This window comes from Molossus molossus, unplaced genomic scaffold (genome assembly GCF_014108415.1).
Source record: "Molossus molossus isolate mMolMol1 unplaced genomic scaffold, mMolMol1.p scaffold_m16_p_3, whole genome shotgun sequence".
In the NCBI taxonomy this organism is placed as follows: domain Eukaryota; kingdom Metazoa; phylum Chordata; class Mammalia; order Chiroptera; family Molossidae; genus Molossus; species Molossus molossus.
In genome coordinates this window covers 52,854,855-52,880,807 of record NW_023425366.1, presented here as the reverse complement: position 1 = coordinate 52,880,807, position 25,953 = coordinate 52,854,855, and the positions used below count along the sequence as shown (strand labels likewise).

Sequence of the window (25,953 nt, the reverse complement as noted above, 5' to 3'; positions counted from 1 at the left end):
TAACTGAATGAATAAAAATCAACTCAATGTGCTCATTAAAAATATAGAAAGGGGCCCTGGCCGGTTTGGGTCAGCGGTTAGAGTGTCGGCTTGTGGACCAGAGCCCTGGGTTCATTTTCCACTAAGGGCATGTACCTCTGTTGCAGTTTGTCCCCGGACCTGGTTGGGTTGTGTGGGTGGCAACCACTCGATGTGTCTCTTTCACGTCGATGTTTCTCTTTCTCTCTCTCCCTCCCACTCTATCTGAACAAAATATCGAAAAGTGTCCTCGGGTGAGGATTCAAAACAAAACAAAACCAGTCCTCTAAATGATTCTGACATATATCTAATCTGGTTTGAGAGCCATTCAAATTCAGTAGTGTCTATGCTAGTTGAAGCTTAAGTCCAATGAGGAAATACTATAGTATTTTTTTATGCCTTTCAGATCACAGAGCAGCCATTGAAAGATGTATACAAACAAATATTTGTACCATAGACCCACAGGTAGGTTTTACATCACAAGCATTCAGAACAGTAGTTTTCAACTAGAAGTCAGATACCTTTATTAGTTTATTTTGCTGCTATAACATGTTACCACCAACATGGTGGCTTATAACAATGCAAATTTATTATCTTACAGTTCTGGAGAAGGTCAGAAGCCCAAAATGGGTCTCCTTAAGCTAAAATCAAGGTGTCACATGGCTGTGTTCCCTTCTGGAAGTTCTAGGGGAGAGTCCTTCATCTTGCCCTTGCCAGCTTTTAGAGGCTGGCCATATTCCTCGACTCATGGCTCCTTCCATCTTCAAAGCTAACAATGGCCAGTTTTCACACAACATCACCCTGACACTGACTCTCCTGCCTCGCTCTTCCAGTTACATGGATACTTTAGGGGGACATGATTCTGTGTACTACCTTACCTATAGAACCTTTGGGGAGAGGAAAATGACTCAGGTGCTGATGCCTCACCTATCAAATTGCAGAGGAGAGAAAGGGTAGGGCCAGAGTTTTTCTGGAGGTCATTCTGATCCCAAGCCAGAGCCCAGCACTACACATAACTGTGTACCCTTTGATCTCTATGTTGATTGCACCATGGATCACTCACTATACCTAGAATTCCAATGGAACTTCACTGAGGGGATTTGGGCCAGCTGAAGTTTTCAGGTGAATCATATTAGATTAAAGTTTATATATTTAATGCTATTTTTATACTTTATTAAGTCAGAATTTTTATTTCAAAATTGTATCAGTTTACATTTGTTAGAATCAGAATTATAGTAGTATTTTTCAGGGAAACATTGATTTATTTCAGTAGATAATGGAAACAAACCTCAAATGACATGAATTTTTATGCAGAGACTTTAAAATATTTAAAAATATTTAAGTATGTACTCTGAAACATAATTATAGGCACACATAACTAACTTGTGCTGTTAAGACAACAGAGAATTCAAATGTTTTTAAATTTTTTTTAATTATGCAAAAATATGCTAAGAGATTATTTGTCCAGGCTTAGCACTTCATTTACATGGTGCATAAGAGCAAAGCTAAATAATAATATGAAATGCAAATGTTAACTAATATTATGACCATTAAATGATAAGTGTCAAAATGGAATGTGAGTAATACCATTATGGGTTGGAGTAGGATCAGAAAGGGTTAGATGAACAAATTGGGGCTTGAGCCGAGCATTGTATTATGGGTAGTATTTGATATTTAAGCCGTATAGCTTTTTATAATAAATTATAATAATGATTTACTACAATTTAAGTAAATCATGAAACTAACCAAGGAGATGTATGTGCAAGATTGGCAAAAAGTAAGGGATGCACTAAAATTTAGAATGAAAATACAGTGTGTTTGGAGGACTGTGCTTTTAGATTTTTAAAAGGCTTATTGTTTCATTGATGTGTTATAGATCTAAGAATTCCTGTTTTTAAAATGAAATGACACTTTCTGAAAAGACTCACACAAGAAGAGATGGAAAATTATTTCCTATTCTATGATTATATCCCTAGGGATAATCTTTTTTTCTTTGGTATGTTATGTGAAAGATAAGCTAACCTATCTCAAAGTGTACTGGCTGTCAGACTTAGGGCTTTAAACCAAATGGTTGACTTAATTTTTCCCTTTTCTCAGAGCTAAATGTGGGGAGGAACCCTAAGTGTCCATCACTGTCTCCTAGTAGGGTGACGTCTAAAATTAGAGGAATAGTGGCAGACAGAGTTTAATAAAGACAGCAAATGAGCTGAAAGTTGGATTTTGCTATTAGTTGGATGAAGAGTTAGCTCAAATAAAAGTGGATAGTAGGACTGCATTCATGCCAAAGGACATCTTGGAATGACTTAGCTGTGATTCTTTTCCTGTTTGTGTGATACCTTCTTCAGTAAACTCTTAGAGTAAACAAACACAATGACAAGGTGGGTGGGCAGTATCCCGTACAGAAATGGTACTTTGTTCTTGAAGAGTTGGATTTATTTCTGGACACCGACCTTTTAAAAAGCAATACATCATTCTCCATCCAGCAAATGCCTGCTATGGCCAGTAATATGTCGGCATGTCCATTTTCGGCTTATAGTACAAAATAAATGAAAGCCAAGGACATTACAATTGGGAGGGAAGAAGAACTATTATTTAAAAGGCTTTTAAATGATGTCACTATATATTCTTTTAACAACATCCTCTAAAAGCCTTTGAAAAAATAGTCCCTTCCTCCCTTCATTGTTAACAAAGACCATACTAGGGACTGCTCTTTAAAAGGTTGTTAAATGGTGATACTATATTTTTTAACATCAACATCATTTAGAAACCTTTTAGAGAACAGTCCTGTTCACCCACAACTAACAGAGAAAAAAAGGACATGGGGGAAGGGATTACTTTTTTTTAAAGGCCTCTGGATGGTACTATCAGTAAATACAGCAATATTGTTTTTAAAAGCCCTTCTCCAATGGTGATTCAGCTTTTTGATATGTACTTTTAACCTCATGACCTTATGTTATGTGGCAGATTGGTGTGTTGACATTGACTGAAAACTCAATTTACTAATAATCCCAATAATGCCTTTTGAGCAGCTTAAAAATCAATTTCACAATTCAGTGAAACAGAGAGGATATGTATAATTAGCCCCATTTTACAGAAGAGAAAAATAAAAGCTCATTGAGGCTGTGATTTAGCTGAGGTCTCACTACACATGTATGTCTGAGTTAAAAACATAAACCAGGTCTCTTATATGGTCTGGTACCCCATCCTGCTGCCTCAGGTTACATTTATTACTTTTTTCCTAAATGACATTTTTCATTGCTCTTTTCAATATGTTCAGATACTAAGAGTTAATTTCTTATAATTAGAATAAAAATGGGATTCTATAATTTTAGTACAGAAGATAGATATATAGATGGTAGAGGTTTTATTAACACTATTATAATCCTGATGAGGTAAAGAAATATAAAATATCTCAGAGCATTGTCGTCTTTCTATGATATTATGGCATTCAGACTTCTCCCAAGATTCCTTTGCTTTATGATGTATGCTTATGAAATTATCATTTGAAATACACTTTCAGTTATCTAGCTTATTAAATAACTGTATGATAAAGACAGTACTAATTTCCTTTTATTGATTTGCTTTTGAAAGTTATTCTCTTGACTAAGGATGCTGATTCATAATTAAGATCCTATTCAAAAAAGTTTCCTCAGTTATTAATCTTTGGAAAGAAATAATAAATGCTGATTCTTCCCACTTCCTGTTCAGTTCTCTGAAGGAGAGAAAAACATCTCTCCACTTGCCTGCATTATTGACCTTTACTTTTTTTTTATCATAAGGAACATTTTGTTTTTATTGAAAAAGGAATAATAGTCTGGCCAGTGTGGCTCAGTGGTTGAGTGTTGACTCATGCACCAAGAGGTCGCTGGTTCGATTCCCGGTCAGGACACATGCCCAGGTTGTGGGTCTGATCCCCAGTGAGGGGCATGCAGGAGGAGGTCAGTCAGTGTTCTCTCTCATCAATGTTTCTATCTCTCTCCTCTCTCTCTAAAATCAATAAAGGGGGGAAATTTTTTTAAAAAAGAAAAAGGAATCATAGCTTATTGCTTGTCAGAAATAATGCTTACAAATATTAAATCCAATTTTTGTTCTGCCACCATTTTCATCCTTACGCTAATGTAGTCTTTAATAACAATGGGAGAAGAGTATCTTTATCAACAAAACACTTTCATATGCATTATCTCACTGAATCCTTATAAAACAGTCCTATGAAATTATGTAGTGTTACCCTGTAATTTACAAATTCAAGCTAGGAGAAGTTAGCTTTCATCTCATCAAATAACTTGATGTCTTTTAATTTAAAATGTAGTGTTTTCTTTCTTACCACTGCCAACTTGCTAACTCTGCATGACAAGAAGGAAAGTCATAGCCTTTCTTGATTCTGAAGAAAAATGCTACCTATGTCAAGAGAAAAAGGTACAGCCTGAGGATATATGGGCCAGTGCTGAAGTGATAGCATGTGGGCCCTGATCCCGGCACCTGATTCAGAAAGATTCATAGTCAGGTGGCTTTAATGAAATGAAAGCTGGGTCATCAAAAGGCTTTGCTACCAGAGTCATGGACTCCAAAGACTCTAAGTTTCCTGTGTAGTAATTCACCTTCTCCCCATCCCTACCTTCTCACTGAAGAATTTAAAATATTTCTTCACAAATCATACAGAAATAAATAAATATACGTGTATGTGTACATGTGCACACATGATTCTGGTCTCGAAGGACCCATTGCCCCATCCTTGTCTTATATTAGGACTTCCTCAGCAACTAGGGCATCTCTGATTGGCATCTATGATGTAAAAGGATCCTCTTCCCCTCTCAGAGTCAAGGAAAGCATTCCTAGGGAGACCTGTTATTTTTTAAAAAATAAAAATTAAATTAAAGTAGCTGTAATAAAACTGCCTTTCCAGTTTGCACATCAACTAAGACATACTCCTTTTCCTTCCTTAGGACTTCATCTAGATGAGATCCATATCCCTCTGTCTCCTAACTACAATTCCTTTAAATGCAAGCAGCATGGCCAATTTTTAGATAGTGTCCTATGTGTAAAATATGTAGAACAGCTCACAATTTCCCTCCCTCACATAATTGTATAAAGTACTGTTACATAGCCTAGCTTTTCTCCATTTGGATCTTGCTGTCCTATAGGAAATAGTTTAAGCATGACCTCCTTGACTCAGAATGCTCTGTAATTCTGTCTTTTGACGAAATCTTTATTTCTAGCAGAGGTATTTATATGAAGCTCCCAGCTTTTGTGTCTAGGCCATTCCCTTTTTATCCTCATGTTTCTTCTTTTTATGAGGCTCATTCCATCCTACATTCTTGTCTTGGGATCTCTTGATCACCTACCCACATTCAGTGAAGATCTTGACATCTTAAGCATAACCCTCCTAGCCTACCATCATCCTAGGAGACCTCCATGTGCATATAAAAATGTGTGCAATATGCAACCTCATAGCCTCTTGATCTGCTTAGTTTTCATAACTTTACTGCACTGAATTTTAGCCACATACTCCTTTAACTCTGAAATCTTATTTTACTCCTTCCCCCGTGCCTGTCATGTTCCTCGGGCACTACATTCCCTCTAAATTCTCATTTTATGTTTAGCCTAGATTGACAACAACCCTAAAAGATAGATGGTGGTTCCCCCATTTCACAGATGTGAACATTGAAGTCCCTAAAGTGGGAGTAATTTTTCTAGTGTCACAGGGTTATACTTTGCAGAGCCGGAGTTTCAGCTCAGGTCTGTCTGGCTTCAAAGCCAAGCACTTTCCACCACACCTCACTGAGCATATAAGGGAGGCACACTTTCAAAGAATTCTTTTTATGGGAGTCTGTGTATGGATTGGTGTGGAAGGAATCTGGAGATAGGGAGACCAATAAGATTGGGAGAGACACTTAATTGTTAATTATAGTTAAAACTTAAGGGGATTTTACGTGTATTTCCATACAGTTTGAACTACTTTTTTTTCTTTCCTTTACTGATTTTAGAGTGAGAGGAAGAGAGAGATAAAAACATCAATGAGAGAGAACATTGATTGGCTGCCTCCTGCATGCCCACCACTGGGGATCAGGCACACAAACTGGGCATGTGTCCTGACCAGGAATCGAGCCTGCAACCTCTTGGTGCATGGGTCAATGCTCAGCCACTGAGCCACACTGGCCAAACTGAAATACTTTTCAATAAACATTCAATACTTTTGCAATTTGAAAGTAAAGTATTTTTAATGTTTAAATGTCAATGATGACCTGAACCAGCTTAGGCTGGTGGTAGATGGACAGAAAAGAAGGAAATGAATACAAAAGACATCAAACTTGTTAACTACTTGTTGGAGGGAAATGAGAATGTCAAAGATAATGCCAAGGTTCTGAGCTTGGTTACAATGGAAGAGTACACCAATTTTGATGATGATGATGATGATGATGATGATGATGATGATGACATTGATACTGTCAGTGAGAAAGCAATGGAACTGGTGATTATCACATCTATCAAACAACATAACACATAATTGTTTTGTGCTTATGTAAAATGTTCTGGTTTTAATGAAATTTGTTGTAACCAATTATTGGAATCTTTCTGCTAAGCACTTTGAAAACCAGATTCAGTTTTGTTTTTATTAGCAGCCTTAAAATGAAAATCAGGCCTGGCCAGTGTGGCTAAGTGGGTGAACATCGACCCATGCTCCAGGAGGTTGCTGGTTCGATTACTGGTCAGGGCACATGCCCAGGTTGTGGGCCAGATCCCCAGTGAGGGATGTGCAGGAGGCGGCCAATAGATGTTCTCTCTCATCAATGTTTCCATCTCTCTCTCCCTCTCCCTCTCCCTTCTTCTCTCTCTAAAATCAATAAAGAAAAAAAATTTTTTTAATGAAAATTAGAAAAAATATTGGAAAGAATAGCAAAACATATCTAAGAATAGTATAACCTATCTGTATCTGAATTTCTGGAACTTTTTTCAGGAAAGTGGTAAATAAAAGTATGTATGCATTATTTCAAATATATACAAAGCATTGAATTTATTGACAGTGAAGCTTATGTACATGTGGGAGGGGAAAAAGTAGGATATTATAAAATAGTTTCCTCCTCATCTCAGCACCAATGTATGTTGAATACATTCTATACCAGAAGGTCAGCAAATTTTGTAAAGGGCCAGATAATAAATACTTTCAGCTTTGCAGTCCATAGCTACTCAGCTCTGCCATTGTAATACCAATGTGGTCATAGACAATATATAAATGAATGAATGTGGCTATGTTCCAATCATTTAAAAATGCAAAACTCATTCTTAGCTTACAAGCTATACAATAACAGGCAGTGGACTAAATTTGCTCCACAGGTGTTTGTTGGCACCTGCTTAACACTATGCATGAAGTAAGATACTCATTAAATGTCAGTTGAGAATATATTCAGCTCTTTCAAAAATATATTTTCATAATATATATTATTACCAAAATAAGACGTAATAAAGGTTTCACATTTTTCAGAATGTATATTGATTCCTAAAATAAAATATGAGGAATTAGCACAATTATTTTCTAGAATACCTAAATTTATATCTATCAGCATGGGTAAAAGTAGGTTTACAGTTGTGAGTACATGAGAGTTTTTTCTTGTGTTTTTATTGACTTGTTAATTGTATTATTCATATTACAACTATAAACCTACTTTTGCCTACCCCATGTGTAAAGAGGAACTTATCTTCAGGATGCTAAACCATTTATTCAAAGTAGCATTTGATGGAAGATTGAAATCTATTTTTTTGAGTCTGTGTTTATAGTTATAGATAAGAGATAAGCACATTTGCTCTTTGAAGTTTTTTTAAGTCCTATACTAAGTACCAGGCTCAATACTATGGATTAAAGGTAACATAGACTCGCTTTCTATAGTTTGCTGGGCAATACTATAACTTTCTGCATTATAGCTCTCAGTTGAGCCATACATTTGGTTTTAAAAAGTACTAATTTTAAAGATGAAACTGATTTTAAAGATGAAACTATTTCTGGTCTTTTTTTGTTAATCATATATTTAAATAGATATGCTGTAAAGTAAGCCAAATAAAACTAGATACGAATAGATCATTTTGTGTACTGTAGATCTTGGTATTTTTGAAATCCAAAGACAGGATTAGATAATATGTAAAAATGATTAAGTGACTAACTGTGGATTAAAGCATAAAAGGCTAGAAAACATTGTTTTCATAAAGCTTTACATGGATATGTCAGCTTTGAAATAGTAATGCAGATGTTAAACAAGGTTTATTCTTAGCCACCTACTTGATATTCTATGTTTTATTTTTCAATTCTCATTTAAATTTTATAATTCAATCATTTTGAACAGCTATGTTCAAAAGAAGTTTTACAACTTTAATCTTAATAATCTCAAAAAAAGCAGACATGCTATGTCATAAAATAACTATTAGTGACTAGTTTGTATCCTATAAATCTAACTTGAGTTGATAATATGGTCCATTACCAGCTAACTGCACAGAGTATTTTTCATTTTACACTCTTCAGTTACTTTTTAGTGAAGTGTTAAAAAATATGAAGCTTTTCTCCTCTCTAAAATTGCACGCTGTCTGTCTGTTATTAGGGAGATAACAGCTCTTATAAATGTTTCAGTAAGCGCTAAGTAGACAGTTATGTGCACTCTCATTCCACGCTTATTTGCTTACTGTAATAAACTGATAAAATATGTGTGGTTTGTCTCTGTGTCTCTACAGGCATCATGAGTCACATAGATTTCCTTTAGAAATAATGTTGTGTCTGCAGAATTGATTGGTTATTTTCATAAACCATCTAAAGGTACACAAACGAGTTTTATTATTTAAACATATGCTGTGTAAAGATTTGTAGAGGATTATCTCATTGTTACTTGATGCTTTTTGTTCGGTTAACTCCAGAAGAGGCTTTTTATTCTAGAGTTATTACAGTTACTGAACTAATTACCTCCTCAAGAATCGTAGTGCGGATTGCCCATATCATTTGCTTATAATGCAGCTAGATTTCTAATTCTTTGAATATTAGCAGTTAAATAATTAAATAATTAAACTAATGTTTTCAAATATTTTTTCTACTATTCTCTTTATACAGTCTTAATATTTAATGGGAAATGATGCTGTTACCTGAAGCTAGATTTTTTGAGAATTTGTGTTTATATCATAGAAGTTCTTTAGTTAATGTTTTCCTTTGTGCCTTCAAGAAACATAGTATTTGTTCATTTTTTTACAATTATATGTAATAGAAAGTTTCTAGTCAAGTCTTATCCTAAAATCAACAAATATTAATATTGATAATCTCCATCTATCATTACAGTGTGCTCTGTAAGACTGTAATATTTTTAAGAACAGGGTTATAATTGAGCACTAAGCATCTAATAAAGTACAGTTATGACCAATACTAGAGGTAGAGGATCTGTAAATTTCTATTTAAAAATAGTAAAATTATGCTTTGAGTTTGAAAAGGGATAAAATTATGTTTTATACATTGAACATAAAAATGGGGAATAAATGGGAAGACAAACATAATAAATAAGAAAATTTTATTTATGTGTATGTATGTGTGTGTGTGTGTGTGTGTGTATGAAGGTATTAAGTGGCTATGGAAACAGAAAAGGGGGAATCAAAAGGAAGAGATGCAAATGGGTTAAGCCTCATTAAGAAGCAACATTGAACAAAGATACATCAGAAGTGGAGGATCTGGAGAAAGTACACACCAGGAAGAGGAAACCTGTGCCGAGGGCCTGTGGTAGGAGCATTACTGGTGTGTGAATGGAACAGCAAGGAAGTCATGGTGGCTGGAGTGGAGTTAGTCATGGGTTCAAGATTAGTAGGAAATGACGTTAGAGAAACATAACAGGGGACCGGGCCATATGAGGCCTTATAGGCCTTTGTAAAAATTTTGGCTTTTACTCTCAATGAAATTGGGAGCCGTTGGAGGGTTTTGAACAGAGGGGAGACATGATGTAACTTTATTGTAACAGATTCATCCTGGGTGTGATGTCCAATCTGTGCTGTGTAGAGTGCAGGAGTAGAAGCAAGGAGACCGGTTAGAAGGCTCTTTGAATAACCTAGATGTGGTAGCTTAGACTAGGATGGTAACAGGAGAGGTAGTGAGCAGTGGTCAGATTTTAATTAACTCATTCAAATAACCGTGGATTCCATCCCTGGTCTCTCTCAGGTGCCTGCTGTGGCTTTTGTGTTCTTAGTCTACTAAGCCTGTCTGTGTCGTGGCACTTATCACACTGGTTGACTACTTGGTTCTCCCCACCTAAACAGTAAACTCCTTGAGGACTGTGATACTCTTTGTATCATAGTCCTTAGTACAGTGGTTGGCACAACTAACTCAGTAAATGTTTGTTAGTTGAAAGAGTGAATTTAATAAATTAATGATTAGTAATTGCTTTGTGTTTGAAATAGTGATGATCTTATTGGACTGGGAGTCCCAGAATTCCACCCAAGATGCCCATGGGAGACTGAGAGTCAGAAAACAGAGAAAGGCAAAGTGGTACTTTATTATGAGCACGGCCTTTGCTCTCTAACCCCAGTGTAGAACTCCAGTGAGTTAGGATGGTCACATCTAGGACTCATCTTTCCCATAGCACAGCGATTTTCACCCGGTGCACCGCAAGAATTTTTATAACACACAATGCCTGACTGTTTAGCCAGGGGTACTGGCCTCTTTTCCTTTAGATTGTCAAATTTAAAAATAACAATAGCAAGCACAATAATAGCTGTCTGGTGTGAATGAATCAAAATTATGCCTATTTTTGGGGGTCATATTAGCAAAATATATGTATTTTTTGGTGTGCCTCAGAATTTTAGTAATTAGTTTATGTGTGCCATGAGATGAAAACAGTTGAAAATCACTGCTATATAAGGTAGGACTAAGGAGCCTTGAACCAAAGCAAGCTCTTAGGTTGAACCATGTGAATTGCGGATTCAACTGCGTTGACTTACAGAATTGATGGATTTCACATGGTTCAGCCTAGTCAGCGGCCACACCTGAGTCTGATCACACCATCCCATGTCTACCAGGCTTCAGGGAAAGGAACGAGAGTCCAGCCTCCCAATATGAGTTTATTCCTTTTCCCCCCCAATTAGTGTCTTGAAATGTAATTAATCCTGACTAGTAGTTGGATGGGGGAATTAAACAGTAGAACCCCAATTTGAACTAGCTTAAGCAAAAAAAGGAGGGGGGCTACAGGAAGGATTGCTAAATAGAGTGTTTCACAGACAAGCAAGCTTCAGAAATAGGAATATGTCAGCTTCAAGAACCATCTATATACAAACCAAAGATACCAGCAGGACTCTCTCTTTTGTGCTTTTCTTTGCAAGTTGTTTATTTTTAGCTGAACAATATGGCAGGACTAAGACTACAAACAGAGTTTTTAAGTCTTCGAATTTTAGCCACTTGAGACTGGCTCAACTTCCCAGGTCTCAAATCCATAAATCCTCAGAAAGGGATTACTTGGGCCTTGTGTACATTTCTGAACAAATTAAGTGTGACCAGGTTCTGAGGTGGTGTGAGAACATGCCAGCTTCATTTAGAACTGAATGTGGCAGGGTTCCTAGAAGGTGTTAGAGTGTGTTGAGCACAGTCCCAGACAACCACTACAGGGTAAAACACTGGGGAGAAAAGACTAACCAGGTAAAAGCAGCCCTGAAACATTGTATTCTTATTCTTCAGTGTCACAGAACTTGACACCTTGTTGTCAGCTATCAGAACACATCATGATACTTCAGAAACCCATAGAAACAATTAACTGGGTCATAATGTGGACTTTCATAAAGCCAAGTTTTAAAAAAAAAGGAGTTTCTACTATGTAAAGTAGTCTCTTTAGCAAAGCCACTAGTTCATATGGTGCCATTGTATAGAGTCCAAAAAGGCAATCCTTGAATGTAAGCTGGAATTTCAGCTCACATCTGCCCCTCAGTCAGGTGCTGCTGTACCACCGTGTATATGATGGCCCTACTAAGTGTTAATGTAGCTATTTGGAGTAAGTGGACCTGGGAATTGTTGAGGGACCAAAAAAAAGGGTGGGTGGGGGCAAGTATCAAGATCTATGAAGGGTGTGAGATGTTACCTACTTGCAGTGTGACAAGTTAGCCTGAGACAGTTTCATGGGTGCCCGTAGAAGACACAAAGGACAGTTGATCATTCACAGCAATGCAGTGGCCTGTTATGGCAGAGTAACATTGCGCTGCTGCTCTGTGCTCCAGTTCCTGCAGGGTGACACGACGAAGGCCAGATGGTGACTGCATGTGCAGTGTGTTGCTTTGTACTCAGAGAGGAACCAGAGTATAGAAGACCCCAACCTTTTTTTTGTTGTTGTTTATCCTCACCTGAGGATATTTTTTCATTTGTTTTTAGATGGAGTGGAAGGGGGAAAGGAGAGGTGAGGGAGAGACAAAGAAAGAGAGAGAAACTTCTGTATGAGAGAGATACATCAATTGGTTGCCTCCTGCATGACCCCAACAAGGGCCGGAGATCAAACCTGCAACCCAGGTACATGCCCTTGACCAGGAATCAAACCTGCAACACTCCGGTCCATGGGCAGACACTCTAACCACTGAACAAAGCCAGCCAGAGTGAAGATCCCAATCTTTTATCAGGGCTCTTAGCAAACCTGTCTAACTTTTGCCCCAGAGGGAGGCATTTACCTGTTTCCAGTTTGCTATACAAACATCCTTGAAAAAATTGTCAGGAGCAAAGTTATTAATGCCTTTGTTCAAAAAACATGCAGAAATATAAGGGACCTGTGGAGAATTGTTTTCCTTAAACAGGAAGGGGAGGGAAGAAGGAAGGATGTAACATTTGTGCCCCTAGAACAGGGGTCAGCATACTTTTTCTGTAAAGGGTCCAGATAGTAAATATGTTAGGCTTTGCAACTACTCAGCTCTACCACTGGAGAGCAACCATCGACATTATGTGAATGAATGAGTGTGGCTGTGTTCCAATAAACCTTTATAAAACAGGCAGCAGGCCATATTCATTTGGCTTGTGGGCCATATTTGCTGACCTCTGCCCAAGATGATCTGTTTTATTCAAATTTGTTAATTAAACTCTCATTTTCACAACCCAAATCTAGGTCATTCTTTAATTAATTTATGTGGTTGGTTTTTTTTACATTTAAGAAGATTATTGATGCCCTGGCCAGTTTGGCTCAGTGGTTAGAGCGTCGGCCCACAGACCAGTGAGTTGCAGGTTCAATTCTGTTCAAGGGCATGTACCTCATTTGTGGTTTTTCCCTGGCCCTGGTCAGGAGTTGAGTAGGAGGCAGCCAGTTGATGTGTCTCTCTCACATCAATATTTCTCTCTCTCTCTCCTCCTACTCTATCTAAAGATAAATGGAAAAATATCCTCGGGTGAGGATAACAAAAAAAGGAAAGAAAGAAAATGATTGATATTTATAGAATGTGAAGGAGCCATTCACAATCTTTTGTGTCTTAGAATATAAGCATCCACCGATCATATATATGTTTCTGGAATATAGGTATCTAATCGGATGTACAAAATATTGATCTAAAATCTTGCTTTCCTGTCAGGATTAATTGTATTACATATGGGAAGTGTTGAAGGATTTATGGAACCTACTGGTTGTATTGAACAAAATGTCACCTATAGTCAATTTAGATATTGGAGGAGGTTGGCTTAATATGCCTTGTATGAATGTTGAAATCTGGTTTCAAAGTAAGCAATCAAACATTTTTAGTTAGCTTCTTTCTCTAGTTAAAAATGTATATATTATTACCACAAAGTGCTGTGTATGATGCTATTTATTGTTAAAGGAACACAGAACTCTGTATACTCACACATAACCTTTCAGGATTTTAGATGTAGAATTCATTAGAGAGTCCTTCTTGAACTTGGTTGAGTATGGAAGAATGAGTAGAGAGAATCTTACTGTCTGTCTTCCTTTGACATACATTTTTTTATTATAATAAAGGTGCAGAATTTTGAGACAAGGTAGGACAAAAACAAATATTTAGGCCATGTATTTAAGGATTAGATTGAGAGAGAGACTCAGTAAACAACCAAGACTTGTTGATAGCTCTTTATGACTTAAGGCGTGGCACACCTTCCAAGCACCTTATGGGATGTTTGTATTGCTAATTCCTGGCTGCTTTTCTCATTCTGCTCTACGTGTACGCTCTCCAACTTTCAGCTTCGCTTCCCCATATTATATGTAGCCCAAGCTTTCATGAATTGTTTGTTTATTTAAAAAAATTTTTCAATTACACTTAACATACAATATTATATTAATTTCAGATGTACAACATAGTGATTGGACACATACAACTTACGAAGTGATCTTGCTGATAAGTCTAGCACCCATCTAACACCATACATAGTTATTACAATATTATTGACTATATTCCCAATGCTACATCAACATTTATTTAAAGATATAATGAAAACTGTCTCTGGAACAATGAAGAAGAAAAAAAAACTTAAGAGGGTTACTGTCTCCAAGATCCTTATCATCTAATTAAGAGAATAAACATAAGATACTGAAAAATATAATTATCCAGTTAAGGGCTTGTGGTTTATTGTCATAGTCTCAGTGACATGGTAATTTATAAAAAAGATTTTTTTTTTTTTTGCTGAGTGTAAACCTATAAATATAATATGTAAATTCACACACACGTTCTGTGTCCATTTGCTTAATTTTGTGATGCGTACTATATCTTTGAATGAATATTTACTGCTAGGGATTGCTGTCTTAAGTTGTGTACCCTCTCCCCCAGAATTAGTACAGGAAATAGACCTTAGTGTGAACATTGAAACAGAAGAGTTTTGAAAATAATTTTTATATAAGGAAAAGGACCCAAGCTTAGAAGTGAAAGTGCTTTGAAAACTTAAAATGCTATACTGTTGTTATGATAATCAAAATGCCAAAGAAGGATGCATGGGTCAGTTGTTCCATTACTTTTTATAACCAAAATTTAAAATTTACCCAAGTATTTATTATGTTATAGTTTAAATTGTCCACCTTTAAAGTTGAGCTTTTAGAAATGGAATACTATACTTTAGTGATGCTTTGAAGACACTTTATCATTTTTATATACGATATTAACTTTTGGATTTTTGTTGATGAATCTTAAATTATTATTAAGATTTTAATGTCATCAGATGTCAGTGGCATAGTGAACATGTTGAATAGATTAAATGTACTTTCACAATTACAATAGAAAACCTAGTTTGGGAGAGCACACATGTTAGGAAACAATCTTGATTAGGCTTGTTTAATTACAAATTGATTTTTTTTTTAAAGCTTGCTCATGTCAGGTCAAGCCACATGCAATACTTTGACTTTGAGTGGAAAGATAGCCAAGACATGATATTAAAATGGACTGTGTTTCTTCATTTAATATGCTGCCTCTGGTTTCACTCAAGATTAAGGGGCAAATTTAACTAAGAGAGTCTAAAGTTCAGTGGAAGGACAAAGAGATGATTAGGCAAGAAAATACTGGGCGGGAGCGGGGAGAGGAATGAGGGATGTTTTGTTTTGCCAGATAATTTAATTGTATTGTAGGGCTATGAGAAATAAAACACTGTGGTTCTGGATTAACAGCCCAATCAAGACCCCAAAATGTCTCAAGTACATAAATAATTAGAATGCTTGCACTTAAAGATCATTGAGGAAAGGCTGACATTAAACCATGTACACTCTATTGGTTAAATATTTAGAGAAGAAAGAATATTTAAATATGGAGTCAGTAGGCCTAAATCAGTTTCACTGAATTAAAAAAATGGTACCATGAAAGCCCTAGAAAATGTAAGTGAAGAGGTTACCTGATCCCAGAATGGGGAAGATCTTTATAGTCGTTAAAGCAAAGAGAGAAACCACCTTAAAGGAGGTGGTAGTCTTCAGTTTATAGTGAAAGAAATTCAAGGTGAAAAAAGTTCAAGGAATCATAATTGGAAATGAAGGTACAAGATGTTCATTATTGGCAGATTAGACTATCTTACTGTTCAAAAGCCTCAGAAAATCAACTGACAATTTATTAAAACTAATAAGAAAATTAGCAAAATGTTCAAATATAGTGTACCTAGCAAAAACTGACAAAAAACTTTATAGCCCTGCTGGTTTGGCTCAGCGGTTAGAGCATCGGCCTGTGAACCAAAGGGTCGAGGGTTCGATTCCGGGTCAACGGCACATACCTGAGTTGCAGGTTCCATCCCAGCTCGTCAGGGATGTGTCTCTCTCACATCGATGTTTCTCTCTCTCTCCTTCCTTCCCTCCACTGTATCTTAAAAAAAAATCAGTGGATCCCGGCCGGTGTGGCTCAGTAGTTGAGCATTGACCATGCACCAAGAGGTCACTGGTTCGATTCCCAGTCAGGGTACATGCCCAGGTTGTGGGCCCAGTCCCCATTGTGGGGCATGCAGGAGGCAGCCAATGTTCTCTCTCATCGATGTTTCTGTCTCTCTTCCTCTGTCTCTAAAAAATCAATAAAGAAAAAAAGTTTTTGAAAAAAAAAATCAATAGAAAAATATCCTCAGGTGAGGAGTAACAAAACCAAAAAATTATAAACTCTAAAAAAAAAAATGTATTTATATAACTGAGATTCTCTTATTAGACATATTTTCAAAATATTAAAAATTTTTTTTTCTTTATTGATTTTAGAGAGAGAGGAAAGGAGAGGGTGAAAGAGATAGAAACATCAGTGAGAACATCGATTGACCACCTCCTGCATACCCTGCACTGGGGATCAGGCCCACAACCTGGGCATGTACCCAGGCTGGGAATCAAACCGGTGACCTCTTGGTGCATGGGTCGATGCTCAACCACTGAAACACACCGGCCGGGCAGTATTTTCAGAATATTTTAATACATGCCTACAGAGTGTAGAAAAGTTAATACTATTTTGAATGCATTTATTTTACAGTTTATATAATTTTTGACTTAATGTGTATGTATGTGATATCCTGCTAATGTTTATTGTTATGGTTTATGTAATACTCTAGGGAAAGCAAGGGTTAATGTCATAAATTTTTGCGTATTTTCTAAGAAAATTATTAACTATATTTACTAATTCATCTTCTTTCTTCTTTCTCCAACGTGCCATAGGTCAGTACTCCTGTGTTTGTACCAATGAAAACTCATGTGCTGCTTCATCGAATGAGTGGGAAAGGACTAGCTGCCCACTATTTCTTTTCAAGACAGCCTTGTATTTTTGGTAATAAGATGGTCTCTGTACAAATAACATTGAATAATACTACAGATCGAAAGATTGAAAATATCCACATAGGTGAAAAAAAACTTCCTACAGGCATGGAAATGCATGATTTTAATCCAATAGGTAAATATTCTCAATTAAAACTTTTAAACTGTATTTGATAATTGAATGTGTTCATTTTAAAAGTAAAGTAGAATACATATGATTTCATTGACTATTACCATACTCAGTTTATGTTTGTTTTCCCATTTTAAAACAAAGTTATCATACAAAATAAAAACATTCTTTTTGCCCTTAGTGAATCAGGTGCCAGCAAGGATAATGCCAGTATTCATGGAAGGATAGGTCTGAAGAATCAAAATGAACTCTCATTTTACCTGTTTGTATCACCTTCCTCTACCTCTCTACCTCAGTTTCATTCCTGTATGGTTTTTAAGTCTTTTTTAATGCGGTACCTGCCGTTTCTCCCCTTCCCTGTTTCCTTTCACATTCCTTAACTTGAAAAGGGAAGGGAGTGAAGAAGGAAAGGATGTATACTATTCTGCTTGCCTTCTTTTCCACACATAAAATATAGAACAGCCCAGAGTGTATTACTGGTGTTTATACATGTCATGTTTTTAAAATACTTTTAATCTATTTCGACCATGTAAAAATCAAGATTTTTTTACATTAAAAAAAAAATCAACCTAGAAATCTCATTTTTCTTGGAATAAAACATATGGTATGGTGGCACTGGGTCTGCATTCCCACATGCAGCGCCTCCAGCTGGTGCTGAGGGGCCGCCCCTTGGGCGCAGCTTCCCAGGACCTCAGTGCCCCACGTGATGCTGCCGCACCAGCTGTCATCTCTTTCCACGTTTAAGTATTGTACCAAAAATACCTTTTAATTAAGTGTGATAATTGTATGTCTTACTTTGAGTTTAAAATAGGATAATAAATAGAATGTCTATCTCTATTTCTATTTTGTGAAAATGGAGACAGCCCTAAAGTTTTGTTAGGAGAAGCTTCAGGCAAAATCTCAGAAGTAATACAAGGTTTCTGTCACTGAATACTTGAAATGTATAATCAGAAAGTTCCAAATACTTCCTTTTTATCCTACTTTAGGTGAGCAGAGCCTTTTGACCAGGACTGTGCCTTCTTGCTCATTATTTCACATAGCTGTTCTGGTTTTTTTCTTCACCTGAGCTCCTTGACTTTGTTAAATCCTCTAGTATAATTTTCAGGACCCATTTGGCAAAGAAGTCATTCTTTGTGTTATATTTTTACACAAAGGAATAAAACACTTTCTAGTAGATGGAATATGCTAGTTTTTATAAGTAACCAAAGTAGTGATAAAGTAAGGTGATTTCAGAACATACTTATTATTGATTACCCTTTATTTAAAAACTAATTTGGTAATTAAGACACAATGTAAAGAATACAGTGTCCTGATTTTTAATTTTTTTGTAAAGTTAATATATATAAATATATTAATATATTTTAATTATTTTGTGAATATTACAATTTGTGTTCTTCTTGATTGCTTAAAATTCAACCTTTTTACCTAGTTAAAAAATTAAGAAGTGTCAAGCAGCTGATAGATGAGTTATCTGAAGGTTGAAAATGTTATCCAAAGGTTAAAACAGTAGAACAGTATTAACATTTCTTTGAGCTGGCATAATGAGTCAATGACTTGAACTTTTGCTGGCCTATGTAGAATAGAAGAAATAAATATAATAAATTTCATAGTATGGCCCTAACACAGAAATAAAATGTGAACGTATACCATTGTCTCAGTAATAGTAGTCGGCTTTTTTTTTCTTGGACAAATTTTTATGACTATAATGTTTCATTCATTTCATTGGCATTTATTGAATTACCCTCAAAATACAGAGTTCTTTTTCATGCAGTAGATATTTGTATGTAACACCACCTAGTCTCTTTTATTAATAGATTACAGTAGAGTTACAGAGTATGATATATCTTAATTACTCCTCCAGAAACATCTTAAACCACACACAAAAATTACTGTATTTTCATGTTTTGTGAAATAAGGGAGGTAAGAGAACTATTTTATTTAATAAACACATATGCATACGTTAAGGAGTTCAGCAGATTTCTTGTTTGCCACCAATCTATTTTCGTTTCGTCTATAACATGTGATGACTTTTGTCTGGATTTTGCCTTGCCTTTAGCATGAAACTAAATTCCTTGCAAGAATATTAGGAATAAGGTGACATTTTCCCCTAAAGAGACCAGTATATAAGAGATGTAAAATAAACACATGCAAAGAGGGAATAGGCTGTTCAGTAAATATGTTCGGTGACTTTATGATAACAATTGACACGTTCGAGTTCAGCTAAGATTTCACTAGTTACTAAACAACTGTCGCATCAAAGTAGATGGCATCCTGTGTGATTTCATTTCTCATTATTAATGGTGTGGTATAATAGAGCCTGTGTTTTTCAGCCATTTCTATATAACCCTCTCATGTATATAGCAGTGATTCAGAGAAGTATCCAAATAAAGACACTTGATTGAGTAAACTTCCCCAATGTGTAGTAGGCTTCATATATTATAAAAATTCACTATATGAATAGTTTTATGCTGATCATTTTGCTCTTGAAGCATTTATATAATAAAACATACCATTGATCATAATCTGTCCTTCAGGATTAGCATGGCATTAAACACACATTTAATTCTCTCAAGACTGAAGACAATACCAAACCATGTCAAGGAGTGCTGTCAGCAAGGCATCTTGAGAACTGTCACTTTGTCAATGAAATACAAGGGTGCATGATTTAGAGAGCTCTAAGTCATGAATGCCATCATGTTATGGAGGTGACAGCATCTGCTACCAGTGTGGTGTTTAGCTGCAAACTAGAACAAACCCTGGTGTATCATGGCACAGAAGAAAGCAGTAAGGAATAGTCTTGAGCTGTGAACTGATAAGATACAGCTTTAGGGAAAATGAAAGTATTATTATAGTTATTTATTCTACAATAACACCTGTTTGCCAAAGATTTTTGGCAGCAAGTTTTCTGGTACTTGTGTAGCATCCTGGTAAATGTTATGTTTATAAATAAATGAAATTCAAACCTGAAAAATCAACTTAACATTAAATAGACCAATGACATTTAAAAATCAGCATCAGATAAGTAAGTACCCTCTTATTCCGCCTAGTCTTCATTGAGTCTATAAGACATAAACATACTCTTGATATAATAAGCTTATTGAATTATTCTTTTGTTCCATCTATACCATCTTCTCTGTTGTGGTTAACATTTAATGGTAAATTATCCTTATGAACAAGCCCTAGGATAGTCACAGTCTACTGGATTACAGTGTGTTTGCTGAAATATAACTATATCTTTCTAATAAGATATGTACAGAATAGAAAAAGCTAAATATAAAGCTACTGCCCTGGCTGGTTTGGCTCAGAAGTTAGAGTGCCGGCCCGAGGACCAAAGAGTCATTGGTGTGATTCTGGTTAAGGGCACATACCTCGGTTACGATTCGATCCCTGGCCCTGATCAGGGTCATGTGGGAGGCAATCGATGTGTCTCTCTCACATCAGTGTTTCTCCCTCCCTCCCTCCCACTCTATCTGAAAATTAATGGAAAAATATCCTTGGGTGAGGATATATATATATGGCTACTGTTTAACATGAGTGCACTTAACACTGCAGACTTCTGGCAAAGTGGAAATCAAAAGTGGATGGTTTTTGTTTAAATATATAATATATGTGTAAATTTTTGTACTAAGTAGGTACATATTTAAGATCTCCCAGCCCTGGCTGGTTTGGCTCAGCGGTTAGAGAGTCAGCCCACAGACCAGAGAGTCCTGGGTTTGGTTCCCACTAAGGGCACGTACCTCAGTTACAGTTTGTCCCGGTCGTGTGGGTGGCAGCCACTCGATGTGTCTCTTACACATCGATGTTTCTCTCTCTCTCTTCCTCTCTCCCTCCCCCACTATCTGAAGATAAATGCAAAAATGTCCTTGGGTGAGGATAAAAAAAAAAGATCTCCCATTATTCTTCTAATATACAGACAGATTTTGGAATCAAAAACAGAATAAAATCTTGTTATTGCCTTAGGTTTCATCATTGTCAACTGAAAAACATCAGTGTTGTGTGTATATACATACATATACATATATATATATATATATATATATATATATATATATATATATATATTTTTTTTTGGTATGTGCCCCTAGTGGGAACTGAACCTAGGACTCTCTGGTCCTCAGGCCAACGCTCCAACTGCTGAGCCAAACCAGCCGGGGCATTGTGGTACATATATTGATAGTTATTTCCCATACATAATTAGTTGAAGATTAAGCTTCAGAAATTACAGATCTATACAATGCCTCCCCCCCCCCCCCGCCAAGATAATCTCTTTTACTAAATTTTCTTTCAGTAATTTTTTGAATAATACAATTAGACATACCATTTGGTTCCTATAATGCCAGTTGTCTGGATTATTTTCTAAGTACAACAAATTAATTTCTTCCAGTTTTGCTTTAATTCGTATTTCTAAATATTTGCATTTTGATTGTTTTCTAGGGAAAATTTGGAACATAGTTTAAAATTTACTTTTTTATATCTATATAAATATTCCATAGTTTTAAATACATAATCTCTTTAAAGCACCCATAATTCATTACAGTTGTTCTGCACAGGACTAAATTTATTTCCTCCTCACCTTCAATGCCTATAAAGACAGTATTGTAAAACATGACATCCTCAGGATGAGACACATTCCTGAAACAAAATGATATAATATGTTCATTGAAATATGTGCAGAATTAAGTTGTGAAAAAGAAAGCCTTCAAGCAGAATAGTGAAATTACTTTATAATTTACTTGAATATTCTTAGTTTGAAAGCGTTCTTTTTTTTTATCCTCACCCGAGGACATTTTTCCATTTTTTGTTCAGATAGAGTGGGAGGGAGAAAGAGAGAGAGAAACATCGACATGAAAGGGACAAACTGCAACCAAGGGATGCCCTTAGCAGGAACCGAACCCGGGTCTCTCTGGACCACAGGCCGACGCTCTAACTGCTGAGCCAAACCGGCCAGGGCTGAAAGTGTTCTTATAAGCCATCATTAAATTTGACTTTTTAAAATATGTTTTTATTGATTTTTTTTGAAGAGGGAGATAGAAACATCCATATGAGAGAGATACATCTATCAACTGCCTCCCGCATGCCTCCTACTGGGGATCAAGCCCACAACCCAGGCATGTGCCCTGACCTGAATTGAACTGAGACCTCTCAGTCCATGGGACGATGCTCAATCTACTGAGCCACACTGGCTTGGCAACTATTTTAACCAAACTACAAACATTACACACGTTTTCAGTGTTTAGTTTGCCTATTTTTACATTCTCTGTGTTTTCATGTCTAAATTATCTATTTCCTAGAATCTCTTGAGCCTGAGGGATCCATTACTGTTTCAATGGGTATTGACTTCTGTGATTCCACTCAGACTGCCAGTTTCCAGTTGTGGTAAGTTCAGTTGTTTTTCTGTATCTTATATTACCTGTAAAGGATAGCAGACCAAAACTTAGCTTTCAACAGCTTTTTTCTTTGAGAGAGAAAACATTTAAACAAATGTGCCTTTCTTTTGCAGTAGTTAGACTGCCATGGAATAGTTGTATAAATTGTGTACAATGTATATATGTTCAGTATTCATTATCAGCTAGCCATTACAGTCTGCCATATGTGATTGAAATTCATAGTTTGTTGGTCAAAGTAAGAAGGTACTGCTAAATAATTTTTTTACTCCTCCTAACTCTGCAGTTTTGGAAATCAGGAGAAAATTGATGAGAGAAATTCAGGAGAAATAATAAACCTTTAATAATATTACTGAATAGTCCAGAGAAGATACCTTTTTAAACATCTTATATGTTATCTTGAGCTTCGTAAGTGGAGAATTATTGATTCTGTCAGTACCTAAAACCCATACATTTCCCCCTTTTAATTTAATTTACAAACTGCTTTTGATAAAATTCAAAACAACATATATGCAGTTGGCAAAGGTTTCAGAGGTGAATATCACTCAAAGGAGCTTTTTCCAGGATTGAGTTTTGTCATTATTAATTGTTTTTATATAATGTTTTATACATTTCTAATGAAATCCTGAAACTACTAGCAGTTAGTACAAAGTTTATATTTATGCATCTTTATTTATCTTTGAACTTTTTTGTATTTTTCTGGTCTAGGATATGATTTGTTATTTTGATTTGAAGTTGCTCTGTTTTTATTCTAAAAAGAAATGAGACACTTTATTTATCTAAGTTTTTTTTAATTTTAATTGTCACCCAAGGATATTTTTACATTTATCTTCAGACAGAGTGGGAGGGACAGAGAGAGAGAGAGAAACATTGATGTGCGAGAGACACAACTGGTTGCCACTCACACGACCCCAACCAGTGCCAGAGATGAACCACAACTTAGCTGGAATTGAACCCAGGACTCTTTGTCCACAGGCCAGCGCTCTAACTGCTGAGCCAAACCAGCCAACACTATTTATCTAAGTTTTAACTAGCTAAAGCAGAATTTGTTATGATAAAAAATCTCCAAGTTTAGGAAATAGACATTTGAAAATAAGTTTATAGTTAAATATAGTCAACCTTACTTTTTCATATGACTTTTCATTTTACCAGTAATTCAGGCCTAATATTGTACCACTTATTGCTGAGAACCTGCAATGATGAATATAAGCAATGTAGCATAACACATTGATTTTATGCAGATCATCACCTTTATGTTTTGGGAGGTCTGCTATATTAGTGATATATAAAAACTGATTACTTTTCCCAACATTGCCTAGTAATTGTTTATTATTTTTCTATTAGACAACACAGATCAATATTACTGAGCACAAGACTATGAGTAACATCACTCTAAATAGATTTGCCTCCAACACCAGAGGTATATTCATTTTAATGATTTCGACAATGTGAGCCCAATGACAAAGCTCATGCACCAAGTTAGGGCAAAAGTAAGAACTAAAAGAATTATTTTTTTCTTATCAAGTTATCTAAAGAATATTTTATATTTCTATGTAAGGAGGGTTTTTTTAATTGTTTTTTTAAAAGAACACTGTATTTTCATTACCAAGATTTTCTTTATAGTCCTTTGGATAAGATTTGCATTTTATCTTTCACAATTAAGTCCCTTTAAAGATAAATATGTAGATAGTGTTTGATTTTTATCTTACATTGGGGAGTGTATACGAACAGTTTTTTCTCAATTTCTCTTAAACTAATTTTAGGAAAATGATGAATGTATTTTACAAAGAAAATAGCCTTTCTTATTTTAAGCATGTATATTAATATGTTTTGCTGTTGTCAAGGTATAAGTTAATTATTTATTTTAGATTTTATTAAGCACATAAGCATACTGGATCAAAAATTATTTTTGTGTGTGTGCTCTAAAAAGAACACTTTGTCTTGCATCAAATGTAATTGATCCTGAACCAGTGTAATCACAATTACTCACTTTTCTTAATTGGCCTGCCCAAAATCAGAAAATGGAAACCGATCGACAGTGTTTAAATCAATAGCTTCATAGTAGTGCTAGTGGGGGTAGGGAGATAGTGGTAATGGGTAGATCAATTGGTCTTAGATGCCAATCACTGACTGTGCCTTTTGCATAGTAAATAGCACTTTTTGCTTAGTGATGTGTGCTGTATTAGTCTTGGTTCAATAAAAGGTGGGGGGTCAAGAATGGCTGATACTGAATTTTTTTCCTTGAAATAAATTATATAAATCAATACATAAAATTATGGGTAATAAGGACATATTTGATAAGTCTTCAGAAATGCTGAGAACATGGACTATAAGTCTGTCAGGTATACTTCTGTTTATTAAAAGAAAAGACATAAGAGTAAAATGATCCTACTTTAGCTTCCAGATTAATTCTAAATCATTAGTTATACGATACAGTAGATAGATAGCTAGATACATAGAAAGCACTATTATATGTAGCTATATAGTAACATGGATACTTGATGTGTTAATGTCTCTTTTGCTTTGCATTTTAAATGGTCATCAAATTAAGTCCTTGCTTAAATTTATTGAGATTGAAAATTTGTATAATATACAGGAATGTTTTTCTCTCTAAAAGTAGATGCATTGCATAAACACTACTTGTCTTTGTAATCAGCAGATATTAATATATTGACTAGTATGAAAATAATATGGTTTGACTCAAGTTAGAGGGCTGAGCTCTAGCATCCACCCCTCTTTTTGCCCAAATGCATTAAAGAGACAGAAAATACATTTTTAAAAAGAGAATGTGCACTAACGAAAGAAAGCCATTAGCTGACCAGAAATTGTGAAGAATTATTGGCACTTAGCAAATGAGAGCAGATAAACAATAACAGAGAAAATAAAAACCATAGAGCCCACACTCATGGGAGGAAATTACTGCAATGGTAAGAACAAATCTGGCAGAATATCAAGCACAAAGTGTGAACTAGTGAAAAGAAAAGTTAGGGTAACACAGTTATCAGGGAATTAAAGAACTGTTTCTAACCTCCAATTCTCCAACCTGACCCCTAGCAGCAGGCAATATACACATTTAATTGTAAACCTAAGAATTATACTATAAAGAAAGTGAACTACTTGTCAGGAAGGACTTTTGGTGTGGGTGTGGGAGTCTAAGAGAACAACAGGGTTTGAGTTTGTGGGAAGGAGCCAGGGATGGTTAGAGATGAGATGGAAACTCAGTTGATTTAACAGAGTAATATTCTCAAGCCCTCTG

At 35.7% G+C, this 25,953-nt stretch overlaps 1 protein-coding gene across 10 annotated transcripts in view; it reads left to right on the top strand.

The window, feature by feature from the left end:
* AP3B1 (adaptor related protein complex 3 subunit beta 1) overlaps positions 1 to 25,953 on the top strand; it is a 281,299-nt gene that overhangs the window by 225,306 nt on the left and 30,040 nt on the right. For 9 of the 10 annotated variants that reach the window (XM_036278963.1, XM_036278966.1, XM_036278970.1 and 6 more), the window contains 2 exons: positions 17,088 to 17,319; positions 22,605 to 22,689. In XM_036278963.1, the coding sequence (XP_036134856.1) occupies positions 17,088 to 17,319; positions 22,605 to 22,689 (317 nt within the window). Of the gene's footprint in view, positions 1 to 424; positions 484 to 17,087; positions 17,320 to 22,604; positions 22,690 to 25,953 lie in introns of those variants that run through there. The other variant, XM_036278973.1, reaches the window with a different exon arrangement.